The 17964-nt window shown below is 40.5% G+C and overlaps 1 protein-coding gene across 4 annotated transcripts in view; it reads right to left on the reverse strand.

Annotated features, from left to right (window-relative positions):
* Positions 1–17964, reverse strand: part of LOC103042928 (uncharacterized) — a 142181-nt gene that overhangs the window by 33111 nt on the left and 91106 nt on the right. For all 4 annotated transcript variants that reach the window (XM_022666798.2, XM_022666797.2, XM_049465063.1 and 1 more), the window contains one exon: positions 5910–5953. In XM_022666798.2, the coding sequence (XP_022522519.2) occupies positions 5910–5953 (44 nt within the window). The remainder of the gene's footprint in view (positions 1–5909; positions 5954–17964) is intronic.

Consider the following 17964-nt stretch of genomic DNA (forward strand, 5'->3'; position numbering starts at 1 on the left):
TGAGATGTGGTCTGACTGTCCGAAGTGGGGGCGAGGTGCGGCTCTGAATGCACCACGTACATTGCTGTACACATGGTCAAGGGTGTTCTTGTCGCGGGTGGGAATGTCCACGTGTTGATAGTGTTTGTGAAACACAGTCCGTAAGTTGCACTGATTAAAATCCCCTGCGGTGATGAAGACGGCATCAGGGTGAGCCGTTTCCAGCATGCTGATGACGTCATGGAGTTTGCCGAGCGCTGCCGTAGAGTTAGCCCGCGGAGGGATGTAAACAGCGGCTAAAAACACAGCAGTAAATTCCCGTGGTAGATAATAGGGACGGCATTTCAGCAGTATGAACTCCACGTCTGGTGAGCAGTGCTTATAAGCGGTCTGTATGTCTCCACACCACGCGTTGTTTACAAACACACACACACCTCCCCCTTTAGCCTTACCGAAGGCTGCAGTCCGGTCTCCTCTGTGTACGGAGTGAGTCTCTAGCTGAATAGCGCTGTCCGGAACATTATCTGAGAGCCAGGTCTCGGTGAAAATAAGAGCGCAGCACTCTCTTAATTCCCGCTGTGATGTAATCCTCGCTCTCAGCTCGTCCAATTTGTTTTCCAAAGACCGCACGTTAGCTAACAGGAGGCTGGGCAGCGGTGGTCGGCTAGCGCGAGCCTTTAGCTTAGCATGTAGCCCTCCTCTCTTGCCTCGCCTGCGTCGCCGCCTCCGAAGCGCTCTCCTTGGGTCAGCGCACTCGCTTGGGGTCGGTGTCGCTGGGTCTTCCTGGCGGCGGCGGTGGCTTTGGGAGCGAACAATGGGTTGCAGCTCCGGTGGAATAAAGCCAGTAAATCCAAAATTACTGTGTGATGCGATGTCCAACAGAGTTTGTCTGTCATATACTAGCAGTGCACGACATTTGTGTACTGCTAAGAGAGCGTAAAAAGTCCAAAAAAGAAGATAAAAACGGCAAACTCGAGCAGAGCGAGCAAACACGTCCGCCTCGGGGGGCGCCATGATGCAAAAAGAGTTTATTCTGCTTTTGATGGAGTAACTGTCTCTACTGTCCAGGAAAGACTTTCTACTAGAATCTGAAGTATAGCTATGTTGGATGATCATCACCTTATCTAATGTCCAGCTCCCCAACTATCTTAAAAGTATTGGATGAAGCGAGGCAGAAAAGGTCCAGAGTGCAGAATCGCAATTAGACTGCAAATGCCTTATTTTGACAACATATGGAATTTAAATTTCACCACAGATGTAGGATTTTGCAAGCTGGGGGTCAGGGAACATGGCAGCAAGGACGACACTTGTGTTCTTGCTATACTTGAATTGATGAATTATGCCTCATCACAGTATGGACAACCTACAATACCTGCTTTTGGTGGAATGAAGCTTTTCATTGGTGGTGTCTGAACTTGTAAGTCCGTGCTACAAGCAATGCAGGGATTAGCCTAGCCCCACTATGGCTAACTGCTGCTGCTTTGAGCCTCATAGTTCTTATAGAAAAAATATTTTTGCAGAATTGCCACATTGCCTCATTTTAGTTTTCAGCTGGCGCTAATCACCTACTAAATATATCCTTTTCCATCCACTTGACTGTTAATTTGCAGTTCTCCATTATTACATGTTTTTCAGCACACATTGACAACCAGAGAATGTTGAGATGCAGCCCGATGTGAGTCGTCTGTTGCTGACGTACTGCTGACGATTAGTTGGCTATTAATAAAATACAGGTCCTTCTCAAAAAATTAGCATATTGTGATAAAGGTCATTCTTTTCCATAATGAAATTATAAAAATTAAACTTTCATATATTTTAGATTCATTGCACACCAACTGAAATATTTCAGGTCTTTTATTGTTTCAATACTGATGATTTTGGCATACAGCTCATAAAAAGCAAAAATTCCAATCTCACAAAATTAGCATATCATTATAAGGTTCTCTAAACGAGCTATTAACCTAATCATCTGAATCAACGAATTAACTCTTAACACCTGCTAAAGATTCCTGAGGCTTTTAAAAACTCCCAGCCTGGTTCATTACTCAAAACCGCAATCATGGGTAAGACTGCCGACCTGACTGCTGTCCAGAAGGCCGTCACTGACACCCTCAAGCATGAGGGTAAGACACAGAAAGAGATTTCTGAACGAATAGTCTGTTTCCAGAGTGCTGTATCAGGGCACCTCAGTGGGAAGTCTGTGTGAAGGAAAAAGTGTGGCAGAAAACGCTGCAGAACGAGAAGAGGTGACCCTGAGGAAGATTGTGGAGAAGGGCCGATTCCAGACCTTGGGGGACCTGCAGAAGCAGTGGACTGAGTCTGGAGTAGAAACATCCAGAGCCACCGTGCACAGGCGTGTGCAGGAAATGGGCTACAGGTGCCGCATTCCCCAGATCAAGCCACTTTTGAACCAGAAACAGCGGCAGAAGCGCCTGACCTGAGCTACAGAGAAGCAGCACAGGACTGTTGCTCAGTTTCTGCAGGTCATTCAGAAATCCAGGTGCCAGAGTCTGGAGGAAGACTGGGGAGAAGGAAATACCAAAATGCCTGAAGTCCAGTGTCAAGTACCCACAGTCAGAGATGGTCTGGGGAGCCATGTCAGCTGCTGGTGTTGGTCCACTGTGTTTTATCAAGGGCAGGGTCAATGCAGCTAGCTATCAGGAGATTTTGGAGCACTTCATGCTTCCATCTGCTGAAAAGCTTTATGGAGATGAAGATTTCATTTTTCAGCAGGACCTGGCACCTGCTCACAGTGCTAAAACTACTGGGAAATGGTTTACTGACCATGGTATTACTGTGCTCGATTGGTCTGCTAACTCTCCTGACCTGAAGCCCATAGAGAATCTGTGGGATATTGTGAAGAGAAAGTTGAGAGACGCGAGACCCAACACTCTGGATGAGCTTAAGCTATCGAAGCATCCTGAGCCTCTATAACACCTCAGCAGTGCCACAGGCTGATTGCCTCCATGCCACGCCGCACTGAAGCAGTCATTTCTGCAAAAGGATTCCTCACCAAGTATTGAGTGCATAACTGAACATAATTATTTGAAGGTTGACTTTTTTTGTATAAAAAACACTTATTGGTCGGATGAAATATGCAAATTTTTTTAAGATTTTTGTTTTTTCTTTACTTTTTTGCCAAAATCATCAATATTAAAACAATAAAAGGCTTGACCTACTTCAGTTGTGTGTAATGAATCTAACATAGAAGGACCTGTTGTTTCTCATTAACTACACTGTTAATCAAACCAATACACACTATTAGATGTTTTATGGTAGTCCACTGTGCTGTCTCATCTGCATTAAATGCACTTTTTTTAAATGTAATACCTACAGCAAATTTAAAAGATTTAATGTAATTTAAGACATTTTAATACTTTAGGGACATGCAAGAATCCTGACTTCATGCATGGTACAGTGAATTTTGCTGCATATCATTCAATTCAACAGGTTTCTTACACTTTCTATACTGAAATGTAACATTTGATCAATGTTCTATCACAATGTTGAGATTTTTCCTCTTTCAAACTTCGATTTTTATTACCCATTGCATACCCAAAACTCTGTTTCGTCTGGAAGATTCTTATTTGAATACACTGGCAAAGCTATTTTTTTCTTTTTGTGATATTACAAAAGATATTATACGGCAAGAAAATATATCACAATGCGATACAATATCGATGCTCTGCTCAGCTCTACACGCGGGTAATCCTCCCGAGCAAATGTGTTTTACTGCGGCAGTTTCTACTATATTACAGTCATGATGATAAACGAACACAACAGACCATTCTCCTGTTTAACAGCCCGTTTTATCTGTTAACCTTCCCGTCAGTACATCTCTCTCTCTCTCTCTCTCAGAGTCTCTCCCTCTATCTCTATTTCTAGCTCTACCAGAGTACTAAACCCCCAGCCTCAGAAACATGTGTCCCGCAGTCTCCCTCTCTCACTTTATCTGTAGTAACATTTACTGGTTCATCCAACATATTCCCATTTATTCCCTCATATATAATGCATGATATGCAGAGTGTAATCGCAGCAGCTCGTGTGCATTAAACAGCAGTGCTGCGAGAAGCTGCGAGTTACTGCGATGTGTTCTGCAGCAGGACTGGACTTTCTACTGCAGAGCAGTGTGTGTGTGTGTGATAGAGAGAGAGAGAGAGAGAGAGAGAGAGAGATAGAGCGGGCGAGGCAGCGAGGAGGAGGCTATTTTAAGACAGGTGGTAGGAGGACTGTAAGCACACCTTTACTCTGCTGGATGGAAGAAGGCCCCTTTAAAGAGTGTACTGATGTGCGCTTTCACGTGTTTACGTGTGGGTGTATGTGTGTGTGCGCGCAAAACTGTGTGTGTGTGTGTGTGTGTGTGTGTATGAGATGGTGAAATCAGATCAGCGAACGGAGAAGAGCTGCTGCTGCTCCTGTGGAGCGGTAGCCATGGAGGCGTAGCCATGGCAACAGTGCTAGGAAAGCCAGGGATTTTAATTGGCGACTGCGATGGCGAAGCGAGAATAGAAATCTTTGAAACAGTAACGCCCCTACGGCGTCGCCGTGGCGGCGGACGTCATCAATAAACACGACCCCACACACATGCTACTGCCATCATGTAACATGCTGTTCCCACCTTCAGACTGCACTGCTTTTGTCTGCAACCACTCTAAAGTCTGATTGTGACATCATAAAGCAAAGCTTCTGTTCACACCCCTTCCTATTATGACATCACAACAACTGAATAAACAAGAAGTGTGAATGAACTGCACCTACAGTATACTGTATTGCAATTCACCTCATTATGCTTATTTACTTTCAAGAGTTTGCTTTTTCAAAATTGTGTTCTAATTACCGATCAGGTCATATTAAATGGTGGTATAAAAAAGTTATTTTTCATGGTTTTCCTTTATAAATCATTGATTGCTCAGATCAGCAATTTCAGTTGAATATATCATACAGCAGATGAACAGTGAACGGTGAAATTAAGTTTAAAGGGCAAAAATTCTATAAGCAAAATTAGGTAGGTGCACCCCACAGAAAAATGACATCAATATTTAGTATATCTTCCTTCCACAGAAATAACAGCCTCTAAACTCTTCCTATAGCTTCCAATCAGATCATTCTTCTTTACAAAGCATCTCCAGTTCAGTCAGGATTAATTGTTTCTGATCATGAACAGCTGCTTTAAATCACACTACAGATTTACAATAATATTCAGATCTGGAGACTGAGATGATCTGAGATGATCATTCCAGAACGCTGTTCTTGTTCCTCTGCATGAATGATTTAGTAGATTGTGAGCAGAGTTTAGTGTTTAGGGTCATTGTCTTGTTGAAGTACACCTGTTAAAGGTATTCAAATAAAAAAATGAAATAAAAAGAGTGCCACCTTCCAAAGAGGAGGTGTTTTAAAAAAAAATAAAACTAAATTCCACCCAAACGTCCACTCATCTGCTCTTTATTTTAACAAACAATCTCATATCGCCTTGCTAACAGTACTGCAATATATTGCGATATATATTAAATTGTAAGCCGTGTACTATGATACAAATCACACCACCAATACTTGCCAACACAAATAGCCTTAGATGTCAATGAATGTATGAATGACAGAAAATTCAAGAAGAAATTTAGGTTGTTTCAGTGCATCTTGAGACAAACACAACATGCCCACCTTTTGATCCTTTTGTCTTATTACGACATCACAAAGCTGAGCTTTAATCCACACATTATGACATCGTAATAATGGAATGAATAATGAGGTGTGCATCGCCCCTACTGTAGCACAGAGGGATTGCCTCAGTGATGAGATAACCACGGCAATTTTTCACACTCCACAAATCCTCAGCGATGGTTTTTGTGTAGTCAAGGAAATCTAACAGGATCCATTTGCATCTCTTGTGATGAGCGTGTGGAGCAGAAAGAGGAGAAAAGCGATAGACTCACATCGTCCACTGAAGCTTCTCGTTCTTGATGGAGTTGTACAGGGCCTGCAGAGAAAGAGAGAGACAACACCGGTAATTAGCCACAAATACCCACAAGTACCCACGAGAGATCTCTCCATCACGACTGATGGCTCATATCCTCCGTCACCGTATGACAATAATGATGTCTCCTCCACCTCATCCCACCCATACAGAGCACCATCATCCAGAGTACTGAACCACAAATAACCGCACACTCAGTCCCAATTATCACAGTACTGAGTCAACAAAGCATCAGGGCCCAGTTCAGGGTTGGCACATGATAACAAAAGCTTTAGATTGATTTGTTATGGACCCACCCACTAGAAGGATTTGTGTCACTGCAGATCAGTACTGCTGCTTACTGCTGAAATAGGATAGAAAAATACCACATTTAAAGGAGCAAAGCAGTGTGAGATGGACAAGCAGGTGTCAAACAGTTTGCAAAGAGTTAATGGTGCTTGAGTTCTACATCCCAGATCTACCTCCATCCTCAGTAGACCATAATGCATTTCCAGGTGTATCTCATGGTTTGTAAGTACTGTAGAATAAGCTGCATTCCCTTAAAAGATACATCTGGTGTGAAATGGACTTGAACTTTTGTTGAATAGCCCACCTCCATTCACCCCCAGCTTTCTGAAATACAGAGCTTAAGAAGGTTGAATGAGGCTGGATTGAAGCTGAAAAATACATGTTTCTCTATGGGCCAGAAAGAGCTAAACTTTCCCCTCCACCCATTCTAGAGTAGTACCCAAACGTTGGTTCTTTTCCAGCAGAAAGATGAGCAGAAACTGGGTTAAAGGGAGGTACTAGGCATTTATTATAGCCTGTATGGTCATGAAACAAAAATAAAACAAGTACCCGTGCTAAAACAACAAAAATGAGCGGCACCTGGGCAACTACACACCTACAACTACAATTCCCAGAATACATTGCGTTTCAAGAATGTGTCCAGCCAGATGCTGCAATATCTTTTTACTAAGGAAAATGACAAAAAATGAATGCACAGTGACTTAAATCTGATTACTGGATTGGAAATAGTAACATGTTGGATTACTCATTACCGATACCATCTATCCTAGCTTTTTTCTGTGTTTTGGTCGCTAAATTTTGAGCCTAAAAAACTCTTAAGAAAAAAAAACACTCTTCAAAGTGGAACTTTGTGAAAAATCTTGACGTCACAAGCCATGCATGTTTGTGGCTAAATCCCAAATACCTTCTTGCTCCCTATAAAGTGAACAACATAAAGCATTTAACTATAAAACTACAAATTCAAATGGATAAATATGAATAAAAACAAACAATGATCTGTTCAGACTGAGAAACTGTAATTTTCTACCTTTCTGATAGTATCCTACTTAAAACATTAAAACTACACATTAAACTATAGTATATTGGTTATCATAATTTTAAAGTAGGAAAATACTAAAAGTACTGTGTTTCTTTGGTTGCTTGTTCCACCATCTTGCCAGTGATTCTCACACCCCTCTGTTTGGAGTGTGCCTCTGAAAACCTAACATCTACTCTAACCCATCCCTCCAGCCTAACCAGAATCAGCCGAGAGTTCACAAAAAGGAGAATCTAATAATGCAGAATGTGCTGTTTATGACTACTTAAATAACGGGATTAATACTACTGTAATCCAATTGTGAACAGACTTTTGAGTGTATGCATGTAAACCAGTGGCGTGCAGTGAATATAGAAGGTACCCCTTCTGCAAACCAAACCCATTCCTCCACCCAACCCCCCCCCAACCCCAACAAGCACGCTCACCTTCCCAAACCCCCCCATGCAATCGACCCATAGATAACAACTACTATAACTACATATTCCCTGTCATGAGTTATATGAACCTAATACACATTAACAGCCCACAAATACAACAGCTACAAACTACAACAGTATACAATAGACCACAACAACCCATACTTAATGTTCCTACAAGTACAACCGTCTGACAACAGTACGCCAGAGCAGCCAAAACATTAAGTACACACAAAAACTCACCAGTCTGACTGCCTTTTATTGTGAATTAGTTTCACATTGAAGGAATCTATTTAATATGATGTGACACAATATCTGTCTGATTTGCAGCTGAAATAATCCAGCATGAGCGCCGTTTCACCCCTAATCAGCACGTACCCCTTCAGAAGAGCGCTGAGAAGGGGTTAGACAGCCATGGCCCCGCCCCCGGAGCTAAAATCATGAATCTGATCGGTTAGATTGTCCTATGACTTTGCTAACAAACTACTACACCCTTCTTAAAATCAGCAGAAGGGTCACGCAGACACGTGAGCAGAAGCCATTTTAAAAAGCTTTGATTGGTCTGTACCGCTGTCAGCTATAGCAACTGAAAAACAGACTAATGCTTTGAATTAGTTGCTGTTTTTTATTTTAGTTAATTTATAAAATAAGTCCATACATTCACAATAACTATAATATATATTTCCTGAATAAAAAATGTGTAATTATTTACATACACTTATTATCACCCCTTCTCTGAGGGGTTAGAAGGGCCTCACTGCACACCACTGATGTAAACACACTCAGTGTGTCTCAGATTTTTATTACTGTCCATTTTTCCTGCTTCAAAAATATCAGCTTCAAGAACTGGCTGTTCATTTGCCACTGAAACCAGACCATGACTGGTTATATTATTATACAGGTCAGTGGTAGTCTTAATGTTATGGCTGATTGGTGTATCCAGGCTTAGATAATACAAAATAATGAAATCAAGGTCCCTCAATTAGTATCTCAAGGACGTCTGGGGCCCCTGGACCCATTTAGAAAGCAAGTATTACAGCAACATCTGCTGAACATCAGACCCAGGCGAGTCTTTTGTTTTCAGCATTAGTGTCAGCTGTTAGGGCCTGGAGTGACAGCTGGAATTTGACAGCTGTTGACAAGATGACAACGGTTCTAATCGGTGAGATGTTCAGCATTCAGAGCTGGAAATGTGAGTAAATGGGGGCGTTTTGCAGCTTTACGGAAACTGCATGATTTGCATTCACATAATCAACCCACAATTCATTCTGATCCATCAAATCATTACCAGATAAGTAAAGAAAATACACTCTTCATACATACATATGTTTATGCCAGGTGTGGATTTGAGGGGTATAAAGCCCCCCAGCACTGAGCTGTAGAGCAGTGAAAGAACTTTGTTCTCTTGAATAATAGAGCTCCAACTAATACTTTTGTAGAGTGGCAGAAAGTTATCCAAAAGCAGTGTGTAAGACTGGTGGAGGAGAAGATGTCAAGAATTAAAACTGTGAAAAAAAATCAGGGTTTTCTTTGCATTATTCGAGGTCTGAAAGCTCTGCATCTTTTTTGTTATTTCAGACATTTCTCATTTTCTGTAAATAAATGCTCTAAATGAGAATATTTTTATTTGGAATTGGGGAGAAATGTTGTCTGTAGTTTATAGAATAAAACAACAATGTTCATTTTACTCAAATATAAACCTATAAATAGCAAAATCAGAGAAACTGATTCAGAAACTGAAGCAGTCTATTAATTTTTTCCAGAGCTGTATATACAGTGTATATAATGCAGCCAAACAAATCGCAAACACATTAATATCTGCGACAATCTCAGAGTGTCAGAGCCAAACTAAGCCTATAAATGATCTACTAGTGAATGTCATTTCAATATTAACACCCTTCCATCACCCGCCCACGCACCACAAACACAGGGACGTCCAAAACAGCCCATAATAAACCAAGAATGTTGTGGTGATCTATGTTTGAGTGTTTGGTTGTAGAAAAATGTGCCTTAAATGCATCGCTAAACATCTACCCATCTAATCATCAAACGTTACCTTAAACAGGTGAGACAAAGACAAAGATGTGATAAAAAAGAGAGATCATATGGTTAAGCTAAATGACAGAAATTAAAAGCAAAAAAATACAAAAAATAGATGCAAATATAAAGAGATTAATAATATATGGTTGGTAAATATGTTACTTATTATTACAGTGGTATGAAAAGGTTTGAGCACCCCTGATCATTTTCATGACTTTCCTTTAAAAATCATTGGTTGTTTGAACACAGTAATATTCGAGAAGTGAAATGAAATTTATAGGATTTACAGAAAGTGTGCAATAATTATTTTAACTAAATTAGTCAGGTGCATACATTTGGGCACCCTTGTCGTTTTATTGATTTGAATACCTTTAGCACTAATTACTGGAACACTGGAAATTAAGTTTGGTAAGCTCATTGACCATTGACCTACATACACAGGTGAATCTAATTATGAGAAAGGATTAAGGAGCCAATTGCAAGTTTTTCTCCTCTTTGCATCTTATCTAAAGAGTGGCAACATGAAACAGTCAAAACACAACTCTCAAATGAACTTAAATCAAAGACTGTTTAACATCATAATTTAGAGAAAAGATACAAAAAGCTCAAATCTCAGAGATTTCAGCTGTCAGTTTCCACTGTGAGGAACATAGTGAGTAAATGGAAGAACCACAGGCACAGTTCTAGTTTTAAGACCTGAAGTGGCAGAACAAGTAAAAAAAATCTCAGATAATCAGAGGAGAAGGATGGTGAGAACAGTCATGATTAACCCACAGATCAGCTCCAAACACCTACATCATCATCTTACTGCAGATGGAGTCACTGTGCATCTTTAGCTATTCAGCTCACACAAGGAGAGACTGTATGGGAGAGAAATGCAGAAGAAGCCTTTTCTGAGCACACGCCACAAACAGTCACTTGAGGTATGCTAAAGCTAAAGCACATTTAGACAAGCCAGCTTATTTTAGAGTAAAGTGCTGTGGACTGATGTAACTAAAATTGAATGATTTGGAGTTATCTGATTTGACCAACCAATAATTTATAAAGGAAATTATGAAAATGATCAGGGGTGACCAAACTTTTTCATACCACTATAATATATATATATATATATATAAAACAAACATGTGATTTAAACATTTTAGTAACACTTCTTATAATTCCTGTATTTATAGTGCATTACACAAGCATATATGATAATGACCTTATAATTACAGTCTGTAAGCCAGTAACCTATACATTGTTTGCTAAATATAACAACCTTTTTTAAACAATATACAATTTTTACAATGCTAAAATTATTTCTTAAAGGCCCTGGCAGGTTACTGCAAAATTCTGTACACTGAATTTTGTGCCATCTGGTTACTGACTGGATCTGCAGATCTAAAATGGCAAAAATAAAGGGGAAAAATGAGGATGTTCTAAAACTTTTGGCTGTCAGTTACATGTTGTACAGCTAATATAGAAAACTTTGAAATGGTTTCAACCACCAAAATTTCATTGCATATACACTGTATATGGATGTTTCTAAAAATATATATAAACTGCACTTTTGGTCCAAGGTCCAATATGTTGTATATGCTGTGTAGCCACTAGTGCTAGTACTAAATGAAATGGATAATGCCACCACTTCAAACACAAAAGATTTATTAGAATAAATGCTTCCTAATACATTGCAGTTTTACTCAGATCAGATCATCATATTTGTTCTGTAACGGCTTTTAGACGGATCAATGTTGTAACTGGTCATCACATCCTCCCTGTTCCTCTGCACACTTTTCCACCCAGTGAACTCTAACTCCCATGATGCACCAGCCAGTCATGTGACTCAGCCAGACAATTAGCAGTTGATTGGTAGATCAGACTCACCTGAGTTCTCATTCAGTTCAGCTGTTAACCCATATATAAAACATGTCTGTTTTTTTTAGCCTGTTGCAAAGTATTGCCACCTGTTGTTTTAACTGCATACTGATCCTTATTTTTTTGTTTGTTAATGCACACACGGCCTTCTTCTCTGGTTTTCTGATATATCTGATCTTTTCTGACTCTTATTTTTGTCATACATTTTTTTCTTTTTGGGCTGTGATTTGGCTCTGGTTTTGACCTTGGCTTGTACTCTGAGTATGTTTTTTGGTTCAGCCCTGCATATTAAAAGCACTCCAAATTTTAACTGCAAACGTCTCATTCAGGTCTGTGACATCACACTGGTATCCAACTAACTAAACATTTACTAGGTGCTTGGTAAGTTATTTTAAAGCAGTTGAAAATGCACCTGGTTTACATAAATGGGACAAACAAAAAATAATAATGTAAAAATATTCACTTTTGGAGCATTTCCGAAGTCATTTTGGAGTATTTATATTAGATTATTAAAACAAAGAATAACTCTCAAATTCATATTATTTCAAAAAGTAACCAAAAATGGAGATACAAGTGTTTGCCTGACAACAATTATATGGAAGTTGTATTGAACACTACAAAAGGTGAAGAAACATTCAAAACAGAGATGATATATGATGTGTGTGGAGGCCACATCTGACCTACTGTATATGTGTGTGAAGCATATGTTACTGTAACTTACAGATGATATCTAGAGGACCAAAAGTGTTTCTTCTCTGCTAGAACATATGTAGGAGTTTCAGAATAAAATACAAATGCCAGCTTAAAAAATTAAGCTCATGCTCCATGTTGGCTGTAACATTTCTACTCTGGTATGAAGAACTGCACTATGTAGTGAACGCTGTGCAGTCATATTAGTGTAAAACCCTGAAATATCACTTATTCAACACCTCAGTCAGCATATTTCTATCACTTTAGATACTGTTTCTGTATCTCGCATGTCTAGAAATGCATGTGAAAAGCGTGCCCTTTAGTGGTGGCTCAAAGTGTGTATTGTACATTAAAAGTGTAAGCTCCCCCTACAGTTGGAGAATTGATTTTGCTTTTACTTCACTGCTGTAAGTGCAAAAATACAATATGCCAATTCACAACCTTTTACACATGCATTTGTTGACAAGCTGAGAGCTTCAAAAGCAGCACCTGAAGCTGTAAGGCCAAATTGCTACATAATGTTTCTGAAAACGGTTTATTTTTTTTTTTTTTCTTACAGCGTAGGTGTATTAGAGTGGTGAGTGATGCAATGAGGTGAAACAGGTAAACAGGTTATACAAGTCAGATGAGAAAGTTGGCGTACCCTCTTCCTCTTGCGGAACTGTGGGTGTTTCTGGCCGTCCTGAGCCTTGCCCAGCAGGTCGGGGAACACCAGCGGTTTGAGGGAGCGCGAGCGCGGCGTACGGGGGTAACGGAACGGATCCATCATACGAAAATCTCGGCCGTATCGGACGGAACACAGAGAGCGGGAGCGTAGGCGTCCTGCAGAGTGGAGACTGTTGACGCCGATCATAATGATTACAACCCTGAGCCTTAACCACAGCGCGCAGCAGGAGTTCAGAGGTTTTGGTCAGTATGGCCGATACTGAGGTCCAACCTGCTCCTTCTGAAAAATCTCCAAGCGGTGTCTGTTTATTGTTTTAACTTCTTATTTAGAGAGAAGGTGTAGATCTTTACTCCGAAGAGGTTGGAAATCCCCAACAAATGGACCAGAAGTCCAAGTATGGACAGAAGTGACTTAAAAAAACTGTCCTAAAAAGAGTTCAATAGGTTCTATAAAATTTTGCTGAAGTCAAAGATCGTAATCCAGATTTTTATCAAGTGGAGCTCCATTCATAGTCCCACAAATGTGCTACCTTAATTGTTTCTGTCCAACTTTGAGATGAAACGGGCTTTGAGCAAGTCAAATCCACTTGAGCCATGTCGTCTAACTCACCCATTAAAACCCCATTACGGTTTAAAACAATACAAAAAAAGACCTGAATTGGGTTCAAAAATCTTTATCTATAGGTTTAATAGGTTTTTTACACCTGTTGCTGCATGTCCACCAAACTCCAAACTGGTCCACCAAACAAGGCACCAACCAACCAGGCCCCTTCTTATATTCGAAACAGGTGACCGCTGATACAACAGCAGGTAAACGGCTCACAGAAACACACACTCACTCAAACACACAAAAAAACACACACACACACACTCACAGATGGCAAGGGATGCTTGCAGAAGTGCGAAAGGACAGCCAGAATCCAACAGATGGATGAAACGGGCAGAAACAGAGAGATGACAGAACAGAAGTGAGCGCACACCCACTCATACATGCAAAAACACACACTAACAGAGCTGGATTGGAGATTGAAGGGTCTTCCTTTCAACGTGCAGGAAGGTCCAGAGGGTCCGGTGGATCCAGATCTTTCCAAAAACGTACAAGCCCTCATATACGAAAAAAGAAAAAGAAAAACGCGGAAGGAATCTAAATTCATGCGCTAAATTACAAAACTGAAAAAAAGAAAACCGCTCTCTGGAATATCGAATCGAACCCCATCCCTCCTGTTGCTCTCCCGTCACTCCCACTCCTTCACCTCCTTCTCCTCTTCCTCCTTCTGCTCCTTCACCTCCACCAGCAAAGAAGAACCACCCGGCAGAAGCTTCAGAGCTTCACAGGACATGCGTCATTCTTCTCAATCTCAATCCATCTATTCATCCATCCATCTATCCATCTCTGCTCGCAAGGCTTCCTCTCCTCTCTTCTCTTATCTTCTCTGCTTTCCTTGTCTTATCTTGCCCTTCAGAGATGTGAACCCCCTCCAGCTTCAGAAGAAAGCTTCTTCCTTTTCCTCTCACTGTGATCCAGAGGAACAGTCCGGATCTGCCCGTTTCGGCCCCAGATTTGCAGTCGTTTTCCGCTGCGTTCCGTCCCTCTTCCCGTATCGCTCGATTCAAAGCGCCTGAGACTCTGAGAGACCTGATTGAGGCTGTGAGCTTCTCTCCTCCCTCCCTTTACCTCCCTCTCTCTCTCTCTCTCTCTCACTCTCAATGCATATCTCCCTCCCTCTGCGCTCGGATTCCCGGCAGCCAATCACGGTCTTCCAACTCGTCCACACACACACACACACACAGTGCACACACACACTGAGCGCAGCACTACACTCCAAAAGCTGATTAACATTCTGCACTTGTCCTTTCTGTGAGGTGCGAAAGAGAGAGAGAGAGAAAGAGAGAAAGGGAGAGAGAGAGAGAGAGAGAGAGGAGAGATGAACGCAGAACAATCAGCACATGTGGGAATGTGTGAAATGCAGGGCACATTTTACAGTAGGAAGCTGCAGCAGTGTATTTCAATTAGAAACGCAGGGAGAATACAGCACCGCTCCATTGTCTTCTGCTGCTATTTTACTAGCCTTATCATTTACAGCACAGCGCTTCACACTCCCATATTCACATATTCAATTTCATTAAGCTTTCCTGTTAAACACGCAAACACATTTTGCTCCCAAAGCACGCAAACACCCACAGACCAACACAATCTAATGATGTAATGGCTGGCTTTTTCATATTGTAAATCAGAGTTTCTCAGCCCTGCACCTGGAGATTCACTGCTCTACACATTCTAGTGCTTTTCCTGCTTTAACACACAAATCTTAACTAAATAATGGGCTGTTAATGATCTGATTAGTGAAATCAGATGGGTTGCAAGCATGAAAAAAAATATCAAAACTGCTAGGAGATACAGGGGTTGGACAATGAAACTGAAACACCTGTCATCATTTTAGTGGGATTTTAGGTTTCATGGCTAAATTGGAGCAGCCTGGTGTTCAGTCTTCATTAATTGCACATTGCACCAGTAAGAGCAGAGTGTGAAGGTTCAATTAGCAGGGTAAGAGCACAGTTCTGCTCTAAATATTACAATGCACACAACATTATGGGAGACATACCAGAGTTCAAAAGAAGACAAATTGTTGGTGCACGTCTTGCTGGAGCATCTGTGACCAAGACAGCAAGTCTTTGTGATGCATCAAGAGCCACGGTATCCAGGGTAATGTCAGCATACCACCAAGAAGGACCAACCACATCCAACAGGATTAACTGTGGACGCTGTAAGAGGAAGCTGTCTGAAAGGGATGTTCGGGTGATAACCCGGATTGTATCCAAAAAACATAAAACCACGGCTGATCAAATCACGCAGAATTCAATGTGCACCTCAACTCTCCTGTTTCCACCAGAACTGTCTGTCCAGTCAATAAATTATTGTGCTCTAAAACCAGGTGTTTTAGTTTTATTGTCCAACCCCTGTAGGCCTCCGTGACCAAGGTTTAGAAATACTAAATCAAATTACCTCAATAATAATGGAGGAAAACCAATGAAGAAGTAATAATAAATACTGTGATGTAAGCACACTCAGTAGCATTATTTATTCTCCTGCTCCAGACAGGATTGATGGGTAAAACCTTCCCACTGGCTCCTCTTACTATCCAGTTGTACACTATGCATGTACCTACAAAGTTAGTAATCACACTTCAACTGTGAGAGACAGAATCTAAAAAATATCCAAAAAAATCACCCTGTATTCATTCAGAAATTTAAATGAACAGTAAATACAGTAAATGTCTATGCTTTTTTACTTTGTTATGTCTTCGTGTTAAAGCAGGACTTTTAAATGAGCAATATTGCTCAAAAGGCAACACTGTTGTTTTTACTTTTGTTTTGCACTCAGGAAAAAAACGCTGCTGTGTTCAGGCACAAAATAAATGCTCTGCACATCATTACTAATTGTGACTTCATTGTGTTCTATGGTAATATAAAACTATATTAAAGTCCTCATATGTGGACGTATTTTTTCTCAGAAACTACATTATGTAAAAATATATTTTTTGTTTTTTTAATCAGGTGCCAATCAGCCTAAATAGCAAAGATAAATAAAAAATGAATGCCATGCAAGAGTTTGAGTCTTTAAAGAGGTCAGTCATTTCCTGTAGTTCTTGTCCAAGTTTGCACACACTACAGCAGAGATTTTGTCCCACTTCTCCATTCAGATCTTCTCCAGATCCTTCATGTTTCCAGGCTGTTGCTGGGCAACACTGAGCTTCAGCTCCCTCCAAATATTTTCAATTGGGTTCAGATTTGGAGACCATCAAGGTTCACTCTAAGACTCTGAAATGCCTCTTACGAAGCCTCTTATTAGTTGCACTTGTGTTCTGGGTCATTGTCATGCTGGAAGACCCAGACACGATCCATCAGGTGATCAAATAATTATTTCATGCAATAAAAAAGAGAATTAATTCTTTAAAAATAAAACAATATGATGTCTCTCAGTGCATCAAATATGTATTTTCCCCACTGTATGTGTATATCTTATGTAATAGATGACTAGCTGGTCTGAGAGTGACTTTACAGTTAGGTCCATGCATGCATGTGGATTTATACTTAAATAAATGCAATGCAAGTGTAGACTTTCCCGGTTTAATTCAAATAGTTGAATAAAAACTATTCTATGAAGTGTTTAGGAACTGAAATCACTTTTCTACAAAGCCTTCTTATTTCAGGGACTCAAAAGTAATTAGAAAAATTTACTTTACTATGAAAAAAATGCTCATTTTTAATATTTTGTGGCGAATCATTTGCAGGCAAAGATTTCCTGAAGCCAAGTCTGGAACCCATGTACATCACCAAACACTGAGTTTCCTCCTTTATGATGCTTTGACAGACCTTAAGTGCAGCTGTATTTAGTTGATGGCTGTTTGTGGGTCTTTCTACCTTTAGTTTTGTCTTAAGCAAGAAGTAAAATGCTGCTTGATCACACTGAGATCTAGTGATTGACTCGGCCACTGCAGAATATTCTGCTTCTTTACCTTAAAAAATTCCCGGGATACTTTCACAAAATGTTTTGGGTCATTGTCCATCTGCACCAGTCCAATCACCCTTTTGGTTGCATTTGGTTGAATCTGAGCAGAAAGTAAATCCCTGTAAACTTTAGAATTCATCCTTCTGTTTCTATCATCAATCAGCACTAGTGACCCAGTGCCACTGCAAGCCATGCACACCCATCCACCACCATGTTTTACAGAGGATACGGTGACCTTTCTGTCGAGCCATTTCAAGCATTTTCCATACTTTCTTTGTCCCATCGTTCTGGTACAGGCTGATTTTAGTTTTTACATGTCACTGAACACTGTTCCAGAACTGACCTGGCTTCTATCAAACCTTGTGGTGAACCATTTGTAATTGCTCTCATTAAGTTTTCTCCTTATGATAGACCTCCTTCCTGGAGACTGTTCTTCACCATGCCTCACTGTCGTCTTCTGTGGACGTCCAAGACTTTTTAAGTTCCTGAGTTCACTACTTCACTCTTT

The sequence above is a fragment of the Astyanax mexicanus genome, chromosome 15 (assembly GCF_023375975.1).
Source record: "Astyanax mexicanus isolate ESR-SI-001 chromosome 15, AstMex3_surface, whole genome shotgun sequence".
Classification (NCBI taxonomy): domain Eukaryota; kingdom Metazoa; phylum Chordata; class Actinopteri; order Characiformes; family Acestrorhamphidae; genus Astyanax; species Astyanax mexicanus.